We start from the raw sequence: 21,245 nt of genomic DNA on the forward strand, positions 1-21,245 counted from the left end.
TTTGGTCTGAGTGGTCTACATTGGGAATAACCGCTCCAAATACTCATCTGAAGACCCACAAGAAATGCTTTCAACATCTCTGCTCATAGTTGCTCCTACTGATGCTCTGCTCCTGTGAAATCACTTGCTTTCTTTTGTGCAGTCCCCAAACTTGTCCAAAAGCTTTCAAAAAACCAGTTTCTCTTGAAATTAGTTGTGTGATGACCACAGTGACATCTCGGAGCATTGGTTTGCTCTGAATTTGTATTCTTACGAGTGTCTTAAAACTTTCAGTGTAAATTTGTACTGCTGTTGTTAACTTAATTCATTGTGTCACCAGTTTTACGACTGGATCATTAGGAGTAACAGTAAAACTGGAAAGTCAAGTGCTCTAAAATGAAGAATATTGTTTTTCTGAATGTGTTTACGTACTGTGGTATAATGCAGATTTTTTGTTTGGCAGTTTTCTCATATGCTGTGGTTTGTCACATCTTACAAGTTACTAGTCTTGACACAGTACAATAAAGAGGGGAAGTGTTATCCATTCTTCACACATTTGAAACGGGCAGTAAGGTCTCAAGGCCAAATTCTGCAGGCATTGATCATATAGCCCAGGAGTTACGGTTTCAGGGATGTTTATCTTCAGAAGCATTCAATGACCTCAGTTGATGTGGAATGCTCAGCATGTTAGAAAATCTGGTTCTGGGTGTTTTAAGGCAATGTGAAAACGAAAGCAAAACTGTTTTGCGGGTGTCAGTACTTTCATAGAACATTATCCCATTTCTTTCCCATTTCATTCGCTCTCTGGTGTATATTAAATGAGGCAAGCACTCTTCAGGAAAAAACGTATAACAAAATACTTCATATTGTGTTGCTTGGTATCTGTATTTCTGTTGCTTTAGAGTGGCTCCTTGATTTGCACCTTACAACCTGTTGTCTTTAGCGTACGTCAGACACGTGACTGCTGTTAGGACACCAAGTCTGAGCTAGCCAGTCATCTCTGAATTTTAGTATTGGTTTTCTTCTGTGCTACACTCACATCAAGAAAATGTCAGTTGTTTTAACTTCTCAGATATTTGCAGTTCACTATTAAGTGTAGATTAATGTGGAGTGGGGTGGAATGAATTTAAAAAAAAGGGTAAACTTCAGATCCTCAGTGTTCCATATGAGGTGCTCTCCTAGCCCAGCTTTCCAATTTATTAACTAAGAGTGTTTCATAAGGCTCCATCATGTCTGTAACAGTATCTCTGGGGAAAAATAATATCCCATTTATAGTCTGCTTATCCTTTTGGGCTAGTTCCTAGATGAAAGATGTCTAATATATTTAAGCAATGTGCTTTTTTTTCTAGCAGTCTCTCTTTGTGTAATTGGAAATAGCAGATAAATGAGTGGGCTTCTCTAAATTATCTGCAGGCTTCAGTAGTAGACTGGCATGTTAAATTTCTATAGCTTATTTTGAAAATGCAGTGAAAGATCAGTGTTTGGAAGTGTAAAATTGGAAAAGAAACTTAAAAATCAAGCCTTTAATAGTCTTTTGTGCAGTCGCTAGGTTTTTATTTTAGTTTTGTCTTGTACCTTTTACAGCTTGACCACTGTGGGAGAGTTTTCCTGGGACAGTAAGTCTGTTCTGACTGTGGTGTTGCTGTCCTACTGAACTCCAGGTTCCTGCACAAAAGTTTTTTCTAAATTGTGTAACTTCTCATTGACAGTTTTTTGTAAACTGCTAATCTGTGTTAGCTTTCACTTCTAAAAAAGATAGCCTATGTAGTAGTCTGATATGAACATCATAGTCAAATTAGTTAATATTTATGATACAGCTGAACACTAATGTTTGTACTTAAATGTTCTGTAGCTTTAATATAGGCAGTGTATTTGCTGCACCTATAGCCAATATACATTTTCATTGAAGCTTTCTTCAGTTTTTTGAGGAAAGTTGAACTTTATGTTACATTGATAACATATTCTGACAGTTCCTAGCAATCTCAAAGCTAAGACCTCATTTTCAAGTCTGGCTGAATCCTACGTTTTTTCCATCCCAAATACATGCCCTAACAGTTTGGTTATAAAGATATTCAAGGAGTATTGCTTTTAAAATAACTTTTAAGGAGTTGTTTTAATATTCAACTTGTTACATTCAAAGCACTTAAAATTCATGGCTGGCTCTTGTATTTATAGTCATCCTATTTAAAGTTTGTTCTGTTTAATGTGAGACTGATCTTGCACTTCTAAACCTGTTGCACAGCTCCAAAGGAGCTTGTGCAGTTGTACTTTCAATGCGTAAACATGCACATGCCAGACCTTTCCAAAGCAGGGGTAAATTCCTTAATGAAGAATGTTCTTCTTGTGACTCGTTTGCCATTCTGTCTGAGTAGCCTGCTCCCTGCAAAGCTGGTGTACCAAGCAGCTTTCCTCTAGCTCAGAGTTCTCTCCTTTAAGAATAACTTGGAGGTGCAAAGCCTGTTACGTATGGGACAAAAGTGTTTCCAGAGCACATGTTCAAGACACAAACTGGTTAGTGCAGTTACATGTGTTGAGAAATGTTGCACAGTTCAGTCAAAATTACAAAACAATTGCAATGTTTATCAAATGCTGCTTGTACTATAAACTTTCCAATTCGTTATGCTTGTACATAGCATGCCCTAAAAAAGAAATAATGCTGTTTCAGCAGAGCAGGTGTACAAAATACCATGTTAGATGTTACTTTCTGAATGACAAATACAAACTAAACTCATTTAGATAAATGGAGGAAGTTTTTTCTTCTGGAGTTTAGTATTTCAAAAAGCCTGTGTGTTCATTGGTGGTATTGACACTAGAAAAAGTATCCCTTGTTTTATTTCAGGAGTAGCTGTTACCAGTGCTAGCAGTAATGGACAGCAACAGTAATCTTCCCTTACACAGCAAGTTAGCATTATCTTGAGATGCTAAATCAGAGTAAGATTTGATGGTGTATATAGTCAAGTGTGTACAGATTACACACAAACTTATTGCAATGCAGCTGTAGTTTTCAGGAAGACATGCAGTTTACTAGCAATGATGTGTATCATAAGGCACACCTCCAAACCTAACCCAGGGCAAAAAGGAGCTCTAGCTGTGCTTGATTTTTAGCAAACTTTAAATTCTGAGTGTATCTGACACTGCACTGGATGTATTTCATGTTTGAAAGTGATTACAAGTCATCAATGGAGGTGTTTAGCTGTAAGGAACTAAGTGTAAAGAAAAATCTAAATGCTAATAAAGCTCTTGTATCTCATTCTACGACAATATACAATAAATCAAAATGTGTGGACTTCCTTAAAGTGTAGATCAGCTCAAAGAAATGTATCTAATTAGTTACGTTTTGCAAGCAGTAGAGAAAGTAGACTTATCTCTTAGATGGTCAAGGAACAAAGAAAACTCTCTAACTTCCCAGGGTTGTGGGGTGGGTTAGTTTTTTGCTTTTTATTCTGTTTTGTTTTAAATATGGTACTGCAGAGTTAATGCTTTGTGGCTAGCCAGTCCTCATAAGCTGGTAGCTCTCTGAAAATCCTGAGAATTATGTCTGCTTAGTCACCACACACTGAGAAATGCTGAAGTTAGTGACTAACCATGATATCATGGGATTAGCTTTATAGAAGAGTAAATAATAAAAATTTTCTACCAGCTGGGTCAAAATGGCCAGTTGCAAGCTGACTGGAAAGGTGTTTTTACAGGTACTTGACACTTACTGTACAATACCTAGGTTTCCACTGAAAGTGGGTGTGAGATTCTGTGCAGCTGCTTAGCAAACTAAATCAAGAAACAGATCTGAATGCAAACCCAGTAATTTTTTGTCAGTTGATTCTCATTTAGGTCAATTTAAAATGACTGTGGAACTTGCCTTTAGATGTGTGTTTTACTGCAAGTGACAGATTTTTGTCTTGCCCCGCGTATGCATGAGCATACGCACACATTTAACAGTGCTTTTCTTAGGTAAGCAGGAGAGAGTATTGATGGCTCAGTTGAATAACTTTTAAGAATAGAGATGCACCTACCTCTGAACAGCTGTTAGTTTCAAAGTGACACTTTCATTGGGTGTTATACAAAATAATAAAGCTTCTTACAGAAATAAACTTGGCATCTGTGCGTGTCAAAGATATATAAGAAATTTAAGGAGACTTGTATTAAGTAGAAGGCTGCTTGTCATGTTTTCCTGTTTCTGCTTTCATGGCATGAGGTGGTAAAACAATTTTTAATTGATTGTGATTTTTATTGCATTCAGATGTTAGCCATATACCAAAATGTAAGCAATGGAAATTCTCCATATGAGGCTAAATAGCCTTTCACAATTGGAGTAATTTATTTGAATAGTCTCTATGGGCTCATTCTGTGGTTCATACCTCATTGGGTGGGGTAAATCTGTATCAGCTATTTAACAAGTTGTGGAGCAGAAACTTTTCAAGTGAGACTAAGGAAGTTGTTGCAAGTAAGTTAGTGTATAGCTGCCTTGAGTAAAAATGGAAATATTCAGTCACTTGCATACCCTACACCTTTCCCTTTTTACCCTGAGTGTCAGTTTCTTATGTTTCAAAGTAGCTAGATGGGACATTTTTTTAAATGATGGAGGAACATTTCTTTAAAAAAAAAAAAAATCAACCAGTGTGAGCCTTGCTGAGGAGGTTTTTTGGTTCTTCTGTGAACTGTGTAAGCTTATAAATGTTGTGATCTTAGATATTCTTTTAGTTAAATTTATAGTAAGCCATAGGAAGTGGAACTTCTTTAGGTGGCTGCCCATATACACCTTCCTGTGTAGATGCACTAGAAGAGCCTGAACTCAGACCTTTTGTGCAGTGCAAGTGTGCCAGCTGGCTCATGTGTTTGGCGTGCTCTGTTCTTTGCTGCCTCAATAAAAAGCACATCTCAATTCATGCCAGTCACCTCTTGGCTATAGATGAAGATGCTTCTTGTCTTCATTAGGCTGTAGTAAAACCTTTTTTCTGATGTGTAGTTGCCCTTCCCCCCTCACCCTATTTTCCCCAATGTGGTTAATTGAATTTATGAGCTTTTGGAGTGTTTTGGCAGCTTCTTTATTTGAAACTTCCTTCCCATCAGTTATTTCCATCCAGAAAGGTACGGTCAGAGTGCCCTGGATTGAAATACTGTTAATCATGTGATGGGGCCGTGCTAGATACAATAGATGATCAGAAGTGTGCCTCTGCTACCATTCATAAATATTTTTCAGGCCTGAAAGTTCACATCTAAGTGTCTGCGTTTATAGAGATGGGGACTTCAGGTTGCAAATGTACCATGTTGGCAAGAGCTTAACTGGCTCTGAACCCCGGATACTCCTGTGCAATGTTTCCAGGGGCTTAAAGAAGGGGGTGCAAGTTTCTTGCCAAGCTGTATGTCCGTCTTATCCATCACAAGTACTCAAGTAACCCTCTTCAGGGGGACTGTGAAGGTGCCTCTGTGAGCAAAGGGAGTTTTGAAACAGAATTATTCAAGAAATATTACTTTAGAAGATGTACTTGTTTGTGCCATCATTTTATCAGAGCTTTTTTAGTGCCAGGCTGTTTCTGGGGAAGATTCTGTTTAGAATGGTGTGGAGAGCATAGCATCAAAAGAAAAGCAAGGAATCAGCTCTTTAGACTATTCTTCATTATTCTGTGGGTTCAGCTCCCCAGCTTTCAGCTCTGTGTTGCTGGTTTTGTGTGTGTGAATGATTACCACTGTCTCAGACATGGACTGATAATGGAGGCAACTCAAGAAAGGGGTGGTTTAGTACTGTTGTGTGTGCCACAGAACAGCTGCAAGCCCTGTTCAAAATGTTGTCATCAAAGACCTTCTCCAGACCTCTGAACCAGCAACTGCATTCTATTTTTGTGTGTCTTAACTTATTTGGTACTAAGTTCATAAATATTTTTCAGGGTCTGTTGATACTGCTCCCGCATCTTGTGAGCACCTTCTTATCTTTCTCTTAGATAACATCTCGTCGTAGCAAAGACTTCAAGTATTGTCATACTGCTCTTACGGACTGTTTTTATTGTTGCTTCTCCATTTGCCATGAGGCATTTAGAGTATTGCTTCAGGGTATGTACTGGATACTTCTCTGTCTTGTGAAAGATACTCGTAATAATTTGGCCACGAGGACTTATCTGTTTGTGTCAACACGGCTTTCTTCTGGCTCAAGGCAAACACTTTGCCAGGGCTGCTGTTGAAAGGCTTAGTTTGTCATTCAATCTTCAGGTATCCCATCTTTTCTAGATGATGACTGTTTTGAAGTTGCACAATAGCCATTTCCTTTGGGTACTCTGTAGCAAAACAATTTGTAAATGGTTTCTAGATATTTTGAAAAGTATTTTTCAATTCCTCACACAGACATAGGGATTCTTACTAAGTCTAGTGGATGTCTCTTCTGCTATGCTGGAAACGTGGTGTCACAAACTCAACTACACCCCATTCTCCTGAATAAAGAATACTATTCTTACTCAGCGAACCAGAAAGCTTTGTTCAAGTACCACTACTTACAGTACTGGTGATGGGAGATACTATCAAAATTCAATGGCACTTTGAGATGAAAAAAGAGGATTGATTTATTGAGCTTTGAGACATGCTTTTCTGCTATTGAAGTGGAATTTTTGCATCTTTAGTTTTTTTTTTTTTTCTTCGAATAAATACTCGTGTGATTCAGAGATGTTTGATTTGCTGATGGAAAATCACGTGGTGCTTTGGGATCAGTTTCTGTGACTTGCAGGGCCACTGTTGTCAGCACCATGCACATCACCTGCAAGAAACAAGTTTTCTTCAGGAAATACACTACTGTGGAGAACTCCCTATTTAAGAAGAAAGGTCGTTCAATTCCAAGTTTCAAGGACAGATAAAATAACCTTTCTTTGAAGGGCAAAAACACATGCTCTTCTTATTTTTCCTGTATACATCCTTTCACCTTAAGTGAAAATGCAACATGCAGAAGTATTGCCTTTACAGGTTGGATTTTGCAGTCCTTTTCCCACTCTAGATCTTCAGAACCAGCTGAGAAATCAAGTTTCCTAGTGGTGAAGACACTTTGAATCATAAGAAAATGCAGCTGTCTGACATCTGAGCCACATTGTCAGATTCCAGAATTGAGAACATCTGTCTTAAGAAACATCCTAATTCATTTCCAGCACAGAAGACCTTCATCCCGTGGAAGATGAGCCAGTTCATGAGGGGTATCCCCTCCTACCTGCTGTTTTCCCTCTCTTTTTCAGGCCCTTCTGCAGTAGCCATTTTTTTTACTAGAACAGTAGAAGGGCTTTATCAATATAAGAGATGATGTTTCTGTGAAATTACTCCCTTATTTTGAAAGAGGGAGAAAAGCTTGGCAGCAATCCATCCCCCTCCTCAGGAAGGGCTACGGTTGTCTTTAAAATTGTCTGTAAAGTGAAGTTCAGAAATGCTCCATGTAACAACTGCCCCTGAAATGAGGGGAATGCCCATATAGGATAAATCTGATACTTGGGCCAAAATACAGTTAGTGTTTGTACTTTCAGGCTGCTAACTATTTGGAAGATACCGGCTCGGTAATACCAAGGCATTTCTGATTCCTGGATGTTACAGATCTTTTTCCTGCAACTGAAGGTTTTACGTACTGCTTCTGGATTGAGTGTCTCAAAGGAGGTGTGTGTGTGTGTGAGCCTGTGTTTGTGTAGACGGGGAGTAAGAAGCACCCACACTTCCAGCTCTTTGTTTTTTCCAGTCTGAGTACTGATACTTAGATGGCTTTTGAATATAGAATGATCCTTCTACGTCATCCTTCTCTTACAGTTTTAATTCAAGAGCTTTTTGAGACAGATGAATTGGAGTAGGTGAGATTCTTGTGAAACTTCTATTTATTTATACCTATCTGCTGTTATTACCGACAAGTCAATACCCAGAAGTTTCTTAAGAGAAGCCTCATTGGGTCACCTACTGGAAGCTGAAGAATTGTTGCCTAATTTTTCTCCTCTACCCATTGTGGAAGTTTATGAAAGGAATTAGCCAGAGTGTTCCACATGGAAGAGTCTCCAGCTCTGTCATGGGGGTCTCAAACTTTAGCATCCATTGAATTCTGTTTGAAGAACAAGGTACAACTTCAGACAGTGAAATTTCAGAAGCTTGTAGATTTGACACTGAGGTGAGGTTGGACTGTTTTCTGAGACAGCAGCATCTTAGACACCGGTTACTGTTTTGGAATGGGTTGCAGTGGACTGTGCAGCTGCTTGAAGCAGAAGAAAAAGTTACTCTCATTAAAGTAACTGAATAACTCAAATTATTCTGGATGCAGTGCAGAACTGTGAATAGCTAGTCTTGAAAAAGTTTTGGTTCTCTTTTTTTTTAAAAAGACACCAATCTGCATGCAAATACTTAGCTTCTGGTATGTATGAGTATTAGGCATTCCATAAGGATCCAGTCAAAGTGGTTTCTAAAGCGTCAGTCTCCTACTGTGTGGTAATTCCCAGAAGTGATCCATTTGATGTGTGATGATGATAGGCCATTTTAGTGATTTGAATGTCACTCTGCACATATTTGTGCCAAGTAATGTGTGTTTTTGTTCGTCTGCTGTCTTCTTTGTATTCCCCACTGTGTTTTGTATCCTTTTCATTGCTGATGGTGTTCAAGGCAAGATAATAGACCCCTTGCCTGTCTCTCCGTAGTGTAAATATGTATGAATTCTGTAACAGTTAAATCTTCTCATAAAAGCACATACTAGAGCGCATCTTTCTAAAGTATTCCTGGGATTTGCCTGAAGATTCTTCTGCACGAATGCATAACTAAATTTTCTTAACTTAAGACCATTGCATCTATATCTATGGGTCAGTAGCATATTTTCTTGTTTGGGCAGCTTTATAGATGCACCTTGAAACTTCACATCTCAGTAGCAGTCTTCAAACTTTCCCTTTTGGTTGTTTGCGTTTGAGGACGGTGCAGATAATACTGAACATATTCTCGGGAATTCAAAAGGCAAGGACTCAAACCTGTGGCAAATGTTAAACATATGAATTGCTTCTGAAACTGCCTACAATAGCTTTTAATCTGTTTGTGCACTGGAAGCGCTGGTAATTTCTTACTGGTTTATAATGGCAGCAACTGAAAAAAATAGTTAAATGTAGTGATTGTGACTGATAAATTAACAAGCTGGATCCTTTAAAAAAAAAAGCTATTGACAGCTCAAGTCTGACCACTTTACAGTACACTACAATATTTCTATATGATTAGTATTGATAATTCATTCCTTTTCTTGCAGTTCTTTCATTGAAGAAGGAAATGGAATATTAGTGTTTTGATGGTTGTCATTGAAACAGAAGTCTATTATAAAATATTTTGCCCAACTGCTCTAATAATAGGATATACAATCAATTTAGTAATTTAACTTCCATAGTAATGAACCAGAGAGTCTGAGCCTTGTATTTGAAAAATTTGCATCCCTGCTTTGCGCTAGTAGGCTGTTCCCATTACGTGTTTCACCTTGCCTTTTGTTATGCATGTTTCTTAAAAACCTTTCCGTATTGCTTTTCCCTTTACTTTTATTTGTCATTCTATTCAACTTAGCCTCTACAGGGAGTATAGGGAAAAAATCAAACTAGGATTTAGGCTACTGTAGCCCTAATATCCCATTTTGGATCCCTGTATTATTATTCTTATCTTTGATAGTCCTCTTTTTGTCTAAAGAAAAATTCTGGTGGCAGGAGTCGCTTGGTATATGGCATAGCACGCAGCACAGACTTCCATTTGATGACTGGCTCATAGGTGCCACCGTAATAGCTACAAGTGATGATAAAAGAATTGTAGCCATCAGCCATTTACCTGGAAAACAATAACTTTCCCTTAGGCTGTCCCTTACAGAAGAGGACACAAAATATTTCTCACTATAATCAGATAAGTAAAAACTAATGCTGACAGGAAAAAGTAATTCAGAATTGGGGTTCAAGTGAGTTGTGTTTCTGTTAAAGAAATTAAGATGCGTATGCATGATATTTATTCCAGTCTCAGTTTGTACTCAGATACACATTTTAAGGCATTTACTCAAAGTTTACTTATGAAACCATCCTTTCCAATGGAAATAAACTGTACAGGAATGGAAAAAAAAAAGACCAGTCAGGCCTTTGTGGAGTCTTTGTTTCAAGTAGTACAGAGTGTGGAAGATGCTTTTTTAACTTTGAAGATTATTATACTTGACAAGAATCTGTACTGGTTTGTGAGCATGTGCAATTTTAATCTTTACATAAGGTCTAGGAGGGGAAAATGAGCACTTCACTTGTCTGCGCTAATAGGGAAGGCTAAAGCCCCTTTTCCCCTTCTCAGATTCATGCTTCTTAGCTCATTGTTCTTTCTTAATGAAATTAAAGTTGTAAGTAGTGACCTGTGAAAAGGTTTAAGGTTGGAATTTTGATTATTTAATAGGCTTCTGAAACTGGTGGCCCCAGTTCTGGAATTGGCTCTATTCTTGTCATGACAAAACCTGAGATTTGTTGATGACTTCAGATATGCTTTTGTAATACCTTAAGCTTTTTCAGATCTAAGGCAAGGGAATAACTGGAACTTTTTTCCTAGAATAATACTGTTTGAAATTAACTCATGGTCAGTATCATGGTATTTCCAGACACCTCAGCTTGATTTTTAGAAATTGTAAAATGATCTTGATGAATAATGCTGTAGTGTTGAGAAATAGTAAAATATTACTGCCTTCAAGATGGCAGTGGTGCCTCTGGAATACAGATAATAGATGGTAATAAATCCAAGAGACAGATTTTACTACTAAATTTGCAGTTAATATGGACACAGAAATTAGGGTTCATTTTCCAGATCATTTGTTCCCTGAAGCAGCACGGGAACCTGGAGTTATTTTCCTAAATTACTAGCAAGAGACTGAAGCATAAGCATAAAAAGGGACAAGAAAGATGCTGAGTAGTCATGAGAAACAAAGATACTGTCATTTTCATCAAGAATGTCTGCAATAACCTAACTACCTGATTTGCATTACTTTTGTAGCTGTTGCTTTCACTGAATACTTGTTTCCAAACGTATTGTGCAAAGTAGCTTTCAGAATGACAATTCCAATGTAGTTTCTTGGACTGTAGAAGCCAAAACCACTGCAGAGTTCTGAATTTGGAAGAACTTAGCATCTTTTAAAACATGGTACAGTTTAGTATTCTCCATCACATCAAGATCAGAGGATTTGATTTCACTGTTGCTGTAAGCTGATTGAAGACCCTCCTGCTAGGAAGAGGCTTTCTTACTGCCTCACTGCCCCAGGTCTGTCCACTGCCAGCTCCCCCCGATGATGGAACTAGTAATTGGGCATCTGTATGCTGAGGTGGAACAGGGAGTAAATCACTTGTAACCCTGGACACAGCCACTAGTGCTGACCCAAAGCAGGGACTGGGCATATGTGGCTTGGAGATGGTGGCACTGTTCTTTTTGGTGGTAGCATGGTCCTTTGTCCAGCCACAAAGCCATACTCCAAGTGTGCAGTAGTAGAAAAAATTATATGCAGAGTGTGGTGGTGGGGTGTCTTTATTAAAGAAATGAAAGAAATGACGGGGTCTTTCTCCCTTTACACACAGTTCACTTGCAGTCTAGCAAAACTGGCTGGCCTTAAAGGAATTTGAGTTTACTTGACAGCTGGATGAGAAGAACTTTGGCAATACTTTGAAGTTGCAGTGAAAAGCAGCAAGGAAATAACACTTACTCTGTTGCATGTATACACTGCAAGCCTGCTACCTGAAGCAGATGCTTACTTCTGCATTTTTAAACTCATTTTAGCAAAGAGAATCTTCAAAGATTTTCTGAGGTTATTGAAGGTTTCTTTTAGTAAATAGATGTCTGAGGCCAGAGGACAGCTTAATGCATTTATTTGCCTTGGTCCGTTTACTCGTGACTTCTTTACATTCCTGTGTCACTTTGTAGTTATTTAAAGTCTAGTAACATTTTATTGTATTTAATGAGATTTTGCTACCAGAAACCATTTCTTATGAGATTTGCCCAGAGCTTTCCAGAATATGTGTGTGTGTTTAGACGTTTTATTACACTTTGAGACATTTACACTGGCTGTGTATGACTTGGCCATGTCACCTTCAGCTCTCTTTGAAATAAAATGTTTGGCATTTCTTGCCTATTGTGCTGAATTAGGTTAAATAAAGTAGTATCCTTCAAATTGTATACTTTGATCTTCTAGAACAAGGTTTATTCCTTTCCCCTCCTCTCCCAAAGTATGTCTTGAAGTGGATGCATGCTTTGTCAAATACTGCTTTTTAAAATGTTGCTATTTTCTGTTTTTCTCTTGCAACCAACTTTTTTCTTAATGTAGGATCATCTTACTTGTAACCATTGAAGTTTTAGGGTTTTACCATCTATACGTTTCACCTGATCGGTGAATGTAGCCATAATCCTGCTATGCTTACAGTCAGATCTTATTTTCTAAGTCCCTTTTGTGTTTTGGGTGTATATATACGTAGATCATATTTCTTTCTTTGAGTATTGCTCCTCTTTCCTTAAGAGGCTGGTTACTTGCTGGATTTGGCAGGCACGTTTAGAGTGTAGCTACAGAACAGGTTGAGCATTTCATAAAATGCTTAGAAATACTATGTGGCACTTGTAAGCCATGGGCCTGGTATTGGAATAGTTGATTGTCATGAAATGCACAGAAGCTAACATTTGTATGTGTTGTAAATGTCAAACTGGTATAGTGTGAGTTCAAAACTGTATTGGGTGAATTTTGAGTCATTCAACCTTGGAATGAACAACAATATTGTTGGCAAGGTCTGATTTCAGAAAGTATTAGCCTTAAATCAATCAATATAGAGATTTTTATGTAAAAAGATGCAGCCTGTATTCTAGGCAACAATACTTCTTTAACAACAACAAAAAATCTTTAATAGTACATACCAGCCTGCCAGAAAACCACAGAAGTCTCTTCTGTATCTTCATTGTTATGGGAAGTTCATGCAGAGTCTTTTCCAAAGCACCTATCTTCAGTTGGCTCAGTTTGGACATGTAAGAACTGATAGCATAAATAAATAAATTCCAAAATACAACTTAAAAAGGCTATCAATCAAATATACTTGATTACTTTCTGCTGTAATTGCCAAAGATTACACTTGTTTCCCTGCCATATCGCTACTTAAAATGGGTGATCAAAGGTAGCCTGTGAAAGGTGAAGTAAACTGTATGAGGATATATGCAATTTTCTTTCCAAATAATTATTTTAGGATAGTTTCTCTAATTTTGCCCAAGTATTTTTTCAGTGTGTTAATTTATATAAACATGATAGTAAAGCATAACTTAAGTCGATATTTTTTTAATATGCAGGTTTCTACAATCCAAGAACTGGTTACTGGTTATGAAGCCTCTTTGAAAACTTGTGACCTTTTTAGTACATGTGGTAAGTTTCTATGGTCTTATATTAATTACACTGTAATTACTAATACTGTATATGGCAGTTATAAAGAACTGTTGAAGCGCTGATATTTTTTTGCAAGAAAATAGTTGTAATACCTTCTAGTAAATGAATGCATTACTGGAAGTATTTGCTGAATTTGCCAAGCTTTGGTTTTTGTTTTTGTTTTTCAAATGCAGTCTTCAGCCTTACTGGTTACTGTGACTTTTTCCATTTTGTTGCAGAAAATGGAGAGAAAGAGCCCCCAACAACACTGCTTTGGGTTCGATATTTCCTGGCACAGCACTTCGACAAACTTGGACAGTGTTCTTTGGCCTTGGATTACATTAATGCTGCAATTGCAAGCACTCCAACATTAATAGAACTATTCTATTTAAAAGCAAAAATTTACAAGGTAAAAAGTGAATTTGGACATACAGAGTATGTAGTTTATAAAAAAAAAAAAAAAAAAAACCATCAAACTGGTGTGAATGTGTGGATAATATTTCAGTTAGTGGTTACAGGCATTGGTTTTCATGCAGGTTTCTTTTTGGGCACTATTCTCTCAGAAAAAAATTAAAACCCTTTTAGGTTTCGCAGAGCAAGTCACAACTCACAGCAAATTGTCATTCTGAAAAAAATCTGAGGACAGGGGAGAGCAAACAATAATACTGCCTTTTGTTATTTCTGAGGGAGAAATACCAGTAACTACAGACTTCAGGAGTTGGTCAATAGCAAGCTTATACTGAAAGTTAGCTATTTCAATTCTCCCTAACAGCATGTAGGTAACCTGAAGGAAGCTGCCAAGTGGATGGATGAAGCACAGTCTTTGGATACTGCAGACAGATTTATCAATTCTAAATGTGCTAAATACATGCTGCGAGCAAATATGGTGAAGGATGCAGAGGAGATGTGCTCTAAATTCACGAGGGTAAGTATATTGCTTTAATGGAGAGAGGTTTTGTTTGGCAGTTTATTTTTCACTCATGTAGCTTTTTGACCAAAATAAAAAAATTATATTTTATTAGTGTCCATTTTTAAGATAATGCTCTTACACTTAGTGGCAAATAACTATATGGAATCATAGAACACTTTGCATTCGAAGGGACCTTTTTAAAGATCATCTCATCCAACCGCCCTGCCATGGGCAGGGACATCTTTCACTAAATCACGTTGCTCAAGGACCCATCCAACCTGACTTTCAACGCTTTCAATGATAGAGCATCCACAACTTCTCTGGGCAAACTGTGCTAGTGTCTCACCATCCTCACAGGAGAGAATTTCCTTCCTTAAGTCCAATCTAAACCTACCCTCTTTCAATTTAAAACTATTCTGCCTTGTCCTGTCACTACAGGCCTTGTGGTGAAAAGTCTCTCTCCGTCTTTCTTGTAAGCCCCCTTTAAGTACTGGAAGGCTGCAATAAGGTCTCTCCAGAACCTTCTCTTCTCCAGGCTGAACAACCCCAACTCTCTCAGCCTTTCTTAACGGGAGAAGTGTTCCAGCCCTCTGATTTTCGTGGCCCTCCTCTGGACCTGCTCTAACAGGCCCATGTCCCTCTTGTGCTGGGGGCCCCAGAACTGGACACAGTACTCCAGCTGTATAGGCCCAGTAAATACTGGAAAAAAAGGTTGTTCAAAGGTAGTTGTCCAGAGGTATTTTTATTGCCGTACTTCTGAGTAACTCTCTGGAAATGCATCTGATGGATACCTTGTTTGCAAAAACCTGCTGTTTCCCAGTAATAACATCTGAGCTAACCGCACATGAACGTGCGCTATATTCATTATGATGTAACATAATGTAAATTAATTTGGACTTGAACATTTCAATCCTTTAAGGTAATACAACAGACAAAAAAATTTGTTAAAGCAAATCCTATCCTTAAAAGATGGGGTAAGCACTTCAAATTCTATATTCTTGACATTGAACAAAATTTAGATTCATAAAGACCAGATTTCCATTATTTATGTAACTAAATATGAAGACAGCTACTTGGTGGGATTTTGTGGAGCACATAAATGCATTAGGCTCCTTAATTCTTCTTAATTTTAGGTGTGAAAACACTTGAAAGTGAATCCAAGCTTTGTAGATACTTCTAAGAACGATTGAAAATTTTATTACTAAAACTTGTCATGTATGCTTATCGGAAGTGTTAGAGCAAGAAATACAGAACTCTAGTGTAGATACCTGTGCTAAGATAGGATAAATCTGATCCTAAATAATTAAATGTTGTGAGTTGAACTGGGTTTTCTTTCTAGTATAAAGACTGTTCTGAAAATTTAGTGGCTAGCATTTCTGATAGGTGGAACGTGCTTCCAGTTTGTTTATTCTTAATCTAGAACATAGAAACTATAAAGAATAAATTCTAGGGTTTTTTTCTTGTAAAAGTATGAAGTATAAATCTAACTTCGCTTATTTAGATTAACAAGTTCTAAGAAACTTATAATTATTCATACTACATGATAAAGCAGTAAATATATTAGTGGACTTTTAGACTAGTAGATGCCACTTACTGACAGGGGAAAAAAAGCAACAATAATTATTTGCTTGAACTTTAATATTTTTAAAAATAGTGTTGTTTTCTGTCCCTGAATTGTAAAAGTAAGACTGTATACAAGCATGAGTTAATCTTAAAAATCTGTTGAGACACTAATCTTGTTCAGATAGTTTGTTCTTTTTTTTTTTTTTTTTTAAATCTATTCCTTGTCACAAGTAGTATTCTCAGTCGCTGGGTGGTTATATCCATTTTCTGTTGTATTCCAAGTAGTTGAAGGATTGATTGTTTTCATACTAATGGCCTGAAACTAGCCATAGTTGAAAGAAGCGGCTGGTAAATTATAAAAGCAAAAAGTGATAATGACACGTGTTTCAGGAAGGAACTTCTGCTATGGAAAACCTAAACGAGATGCAGTGTATGTGGTTCCAGACCGAATGTGCCGCAGCTTATCAAAGGCTAGGGAAGTATGGTGATGCCTTGAAAAAATGCCACGAAGTAGAAAGGGTAAGTAGGTGCAAACACCATCAATTTATTTCCCAATATTTCTCACACAAGTGTTTCTAGTACAATGATTTTTAAAAACAGGTTAGTACTCAATGATTTATTGTAATAAATGTCATCCCTAGTTATGTGAAAACCACTTATTTGAAGTGAAAAAGATTGAATATAAAATACCACATCTCCTAACTATAGAACTATTTGTACATTTATGCTGTGTTTTGCCAATTGTTTTGTTTAATCGGGAACAGTCACATTTCAGTTGGCTTTTAAAGAGTGCCTAAGTCTTCGAACAATCACATTATAGTTTTTAGCAAAATGAGATTTTTCTGGTTGGGTTTCTTCCCTACTGACAGGTTGTCTTGGACAGTATTATAAGGATATTTCTATGCCTGTTAAATGCTACAACTGATATTATTTACAGGCAATTTTATTCACCTCCATCTAATTAAAAAAATAGACTAAGCAAGGGAAGTGCACAAGAGTTGTGTGTATGTTCTTTTTGTTTTTTCTTGAAGCATTTTTTTGAGATAACGGATGATCAATTTGACTTCCACACATACTGCATGAGAAAGATGACTCTTCGTGCCTATGTAGACCTTTTGAGATTAGAAGACGTGCTCAGGAAACATGCCTTCTACTTCGAGGCTGCTCGATCAGCAATTGAAATCTACTTGAAGCTCCATGATAATCCTCTTACCAATGAAAGCAAAGAACAAGAAGTGAATTCAGGTATCTAGACCATAGTGGAAGCTCATATGTGTATGACACAGTAAAAGCTTATTAAGCTAAGTAACGTATCTGCTATAGAATAAATGAGTTGTAACTTACACAAGTCTTTCCTGTTTTCTGTCACAATTTGATAACTGAAAAGAGATCATAGATAGCATGCTACAGCTTTCTTCCTCTCTGTTCTCCTCTTATCATATTGTAAAACTAGTACATGAATGAACCTAGCTATAGTTGGAGTACTTGGGGAGGAGTGGCGTTTCAGAATATTAAGAGGAAAAATAAAATTCAGTTTAGCCATTTATCCATTTAAACAAAAGATAAATGTCTTTAACAGATGAGTTATGAGACAATGGATAGATTTTGTGGGAAACCAGTCTGAATTGTAAGAATTTCAATTTTGATCTAGTGTATTTAATTTATTACATAGTAATACTAGTTAACGCTGTATTACATTTTATCATTTTTCACATAACTTCAGGACCAAAGAATACATGGATAAGTGTGTATTAGCAGAATTAATACATTTAGGAAACTATTTAAAGCTAGTGTTAAATGGAAAGTAGACTTTCCTAGGAAACCAGTGGGGTGTGGTTTGGAAATCTGAGGATGCAATGACAAATGAGTTACGAGGTTTTTCCCTTTAAGATAAATAGTTGCTTCTTTTGTAGAACTGCAGCTACTGTCAGCACTGCAGTGGCTGTTGACTAAACGGGTGAAATGAATGCATAGCTCTTTGCAAAGGGAAGAATATTTGACATGGGGTGGGGAGTTAAAATAAACCAAAAATGCCACTTAATATTGCCAGTACAATCTTACCTTTCATTCAGAGCTGAATAGCAAGTTTTTCCATGTCTGCCTATGTATAATGAAGTACCTATAAAAAGAGGCACACTTCACAGCACGGTTGAGCTTGCATCTTTTTTTCTCTCCAATTTTAATTTGTTTCTGTATATAATGCAACATTCGTGTGTGACAGAGGATCTTGATAGCGGTATGTCATAAAACTAAGGTGGGGAAGAGTCTAAGAAGTCATGTTAGTTCATTTGGCTGCTGTGCATTGGGATTCAGTAGGCTCGTCTGCAGGGGAAGACAGCACTGTATGAATGGGGTAACAGGAACGCTTGCTTCTCCTTGCTTCCTTATCTCAGAACGGTGCCTCACCCCAGTGGAGAGGTTATGGTACCATAGCTACAAAAAAGATGTGTTAGTCCCTCAGTAGCCTATTCTTCTGTTCCTTGCCATGTTATTGGCTCAAATCCTGTTCTCAGTTGAAACACTACAGTAAACAGAGTGGAAACCACAGTATTATTCTGGCTAAACTGGTCAGGTCAGTGGGACAGCAGGGAAGGAAAAAAAGAAGGGTGAATGGGGAGGCTGAAGGCTCCTCACTTCTATGTGAACCTGTAGGAAACCATGTTTTGTGTGTTCTGCTTTTCATGCAACTGTTAAACCTTCGTGGTTTATCTAAATGCTAGTCCAGTCTAAAAATCTGAACACAGCAAGCAGCCTGAAGATTCATATAATGGTCCTGCTAATACATACCAGAATATTTTACCTCTCCTCACCCCAAACAATATCAGTTTTTGATTGCAAAACTTGCTTGCCATTGCATTTGCAGAAAATCAGTGCAATTATCATGGCTGCATATTGTTCAGAAACTTTAATGAGAGATAACAAGCTTGTTTTAAGATGGAGTGTAAATCTGCCTAGATGTTTCTAATTAGCATTAGAAGGAAGCTGAGCTACAGTCAATATGGGAGCTTAGTATAACCCTTGAAAACTATTGCCCGTTTTCTAAGGTAAAATCTGTCACAGATGCAACAACTCTAGTAGTTAACCTTTCAAAATAGTTGAGGTTTCTATAACTATGTAAGAGAAAATATGCAAGATCAAGTGTTGTGTTATGCTGTAAATAGTAATTCAGTAGTAATGTTGAACAATATAGTGATGAAAGTCTGACAAGTGCTGATATTTATGGAAATTGCTGTAAAAGTATGCCATTTTGATATAGGGGAGGAGCATAGTGGCATTTCTAAGTGCTGTTGGAGAGAAACAAGACTTTTTAATTAAATACTCTGTTAATATAAGTTATCTGTTTGTTACCTTAATCTGTAGAAAATCTCTCAGCCAAAGAGTTGAAGAAAATGCTTAGCAAGCAAAGAAGAGCACAGAAGAAAGCAAAACTTGAAGAAGAAAGAAAACATGCAGAAAGAGAGAGACAACAAAAGAATCAAAAGAAAAAGCGAGATGAAGAAGAGGAGGAAACTAGTGGACCCAGGGAAGAGCTAGTTCCTGAAAAACTGGAAAGGGTTAGCATGGTCTTTCATGTTAAATTAATATGATGGTCATAAAAAGCCTATAATATAGAATTACTATCAGGTTCTCCTAAAAGAATCCAGGGGGGTTTTATAAAATCATTTTTGCATACAAAGATACCTCTTTTAGTCTATGTCTGTTTACACTAAAGAAAAGTAATATTTTTCTTCTAATAAATCAAAGTTCTATATTAATAATATTGGTACTTTCTTTAAATTTTGTTTTTTTCAAACAGTAGGCCATCCTTCACTAAAATAGATACTGAACAAAAAAGATGGTTCTTGCCTGAAGAACTCTGGTTTTCATATAGTGAATAGAGAAAAACTAACAGAAATGTGACTGCAGTTCACAAAATGTGAAGACCTGAGCCAGTATTTCTCTAAGCCCAAAGAACTATCTCCTTTATCACAGTAACTTCAGAAGTTTAAGCTTGTTGTCTAAGGTAGTCATATTTAATTGTTCCCTAAATGCTAAATTACAACACAAAGTACATTATGTAAGCAGTGCCAGAATTACCAATGATGTTGTCTTTGTCAACATGAGATCATGAGTAGACACTTTTGAATCTTGCTGTTCAAATAAAAATGTTGTGGTTCAGTTTAATTCAGAAAGCTATCTACAGTTTACCTTTGGCCTCTTATTTAAATGCTCTGAATAACAGAAACTATCCTTGGTGTTTTTTATTTGATGTTTATTTTAAGATTTAAATTTCACTGTGGTTTTTATTAAAACAGGTAGAAAATCCATTAGAAGAAGCCATTAAGTTCCTTATACCACTTAAGAATCTTATTGGAGATAACATAGAAACACATTTATTAGCATTTGAAATATACTTTAGAAAAGGTAAAGTACTGCGTAATTTTATTTTTGCTCTACAAAATTTTAACCCTTTGCTGCAGCCTGTGTTATCTGAGTGTAGCCTAAAATGGTCTGGAATAGATATTTACTTAACTGAAGCTGGGGTTTGCATCATAGCCAGTAATAATAGGGGAAATAGGGGGTTTTTTGTTTGTTTTAAGGGTGGCTAAACAAAAATGCTAAGAGCAAAGTAAGTTGTAGTATATACTAATAAATGCTGTAGAAAGATACTTGCAGTGTGATCTTTAATTATCGGGGGAAAACAAAGGCAAACAGATAGTAACACCATCTGTGCAGTGTTGCCAGAGTTTGAGCAGCAGGCATTTCTATTAAGCAATTTAGATGGGAAAAATAACTCTCCTTTCTAATTCTGCCTAGGCACTGATGTTTCTAATGTTTGTACTAAAGTTTCTCTTTATATCAACTACTGTTTTCTTCAGTAAAAGTTCTGTATTCTTAATCTTGGTATGTTTTTGCTTTTTTTCCTTCCCACAGGAAAGTTTCTGTTAATGTTGCAGTCTGTCAAAAGAGCTTTTGCTATCAACAGTAATAACCCATGGCTACATGAGTGCTTGATTAGATTCTCTAAAGCTGGTATGTGTGTGGGAAGTACGTATGTATGTATAAAGATACAGGAAGTTATATTGTACAAGGACATAACTACGTATTTTTGTAATGTATGAATACTCTCGAAACTGCAACTGATACGAAGAAAAATAAAACTAAATGGTTTGTTTTCCATGGTGGTACCCAAGAAAACACAGGTTGTGCTATGCGGGGTACTGTGTATGTATTATATTGTACTCCTTCCTCCGTTAATCTGCCATGTGGACCCAAGAACTCATTTTGGCTAGATTTCACAGAGGAGTAGGTGTTTCAAAGATCCTTGAAGTTCTTAAGTTTTAAGACAATAAGTGGCAGATATGGGAGAGAGATTCTGACTGAATCAAAGTATGCATTGTGAACTTGCAGCAGAAAGTTGACAGGACAAAGCGCCCTTTATGAATGTTTCGTCTA

General features: G+C 37.0%; 1 protein-coding gene across 5 annotated transcripts in view; it reads left to right on the top strand.

Annotated features, from left to right (window-relative positions):
* NAA16 (N-alpha-acetyltransferase 16, NatA auxiliary subunit) overlaps positions 1-21,245 on the top strand; it is a 71,239-nt gene that overhangs the window by 46,193 nt on the left and 3,801 nt on the right. For all 5 annotated transcript variants that reach the window (XM_087755961.1, XM_087755960.1, XM_087755959.1 and 2 more), the window contains 8 exons: positions 13,264-13,336; positions 13,576-13,745; positions 14,109-14,261; positions 16,200-16,328; positions 16,841-17,054; positions 19,170-19,363; positions 20,105-20,213; positions 20,724-20,822. In XM_087755961.1, the coding sequence (XP_087612087.1) occupies positions 13,264-13,336; positions 13,576-13,745; positions 14,109-14,261; positions 16,200-16,328; positions 16,841-17,054; positions 19,170-19,363; positions 20,105-20,213; positions 20,724-20,822 (1,141 nt within the window). The remainder of the gene's footprint in view (positions 1-13,263; positions 13,337-13,575; positions 13,746-14,108; positions 14,262-16,199; positions 16,329-16,840; positions 17,055-19,169; positions 19,364-20,104; positions 20,214-20,723; positions 20,823-21,245) is intronic.

Source organism: Nipponia nippon, unplaced genomic scaffold, assembly GCF_047370975.1.
Source record: "Nipponia nippon isolate SJK-2023a ecotype South Korea unplaced genomic scaffold, ASM4737097v1 scaffold_2, whole genome shotgun sequence".
In the NCBI taxonomy this organism is placed as follows: domain Eukaryota; kingdom Metazoa; phylum Chordata; class Aves; order Pelecaniformes; family Threskiornithidae; genus Nipponia; species Nipponia nippon.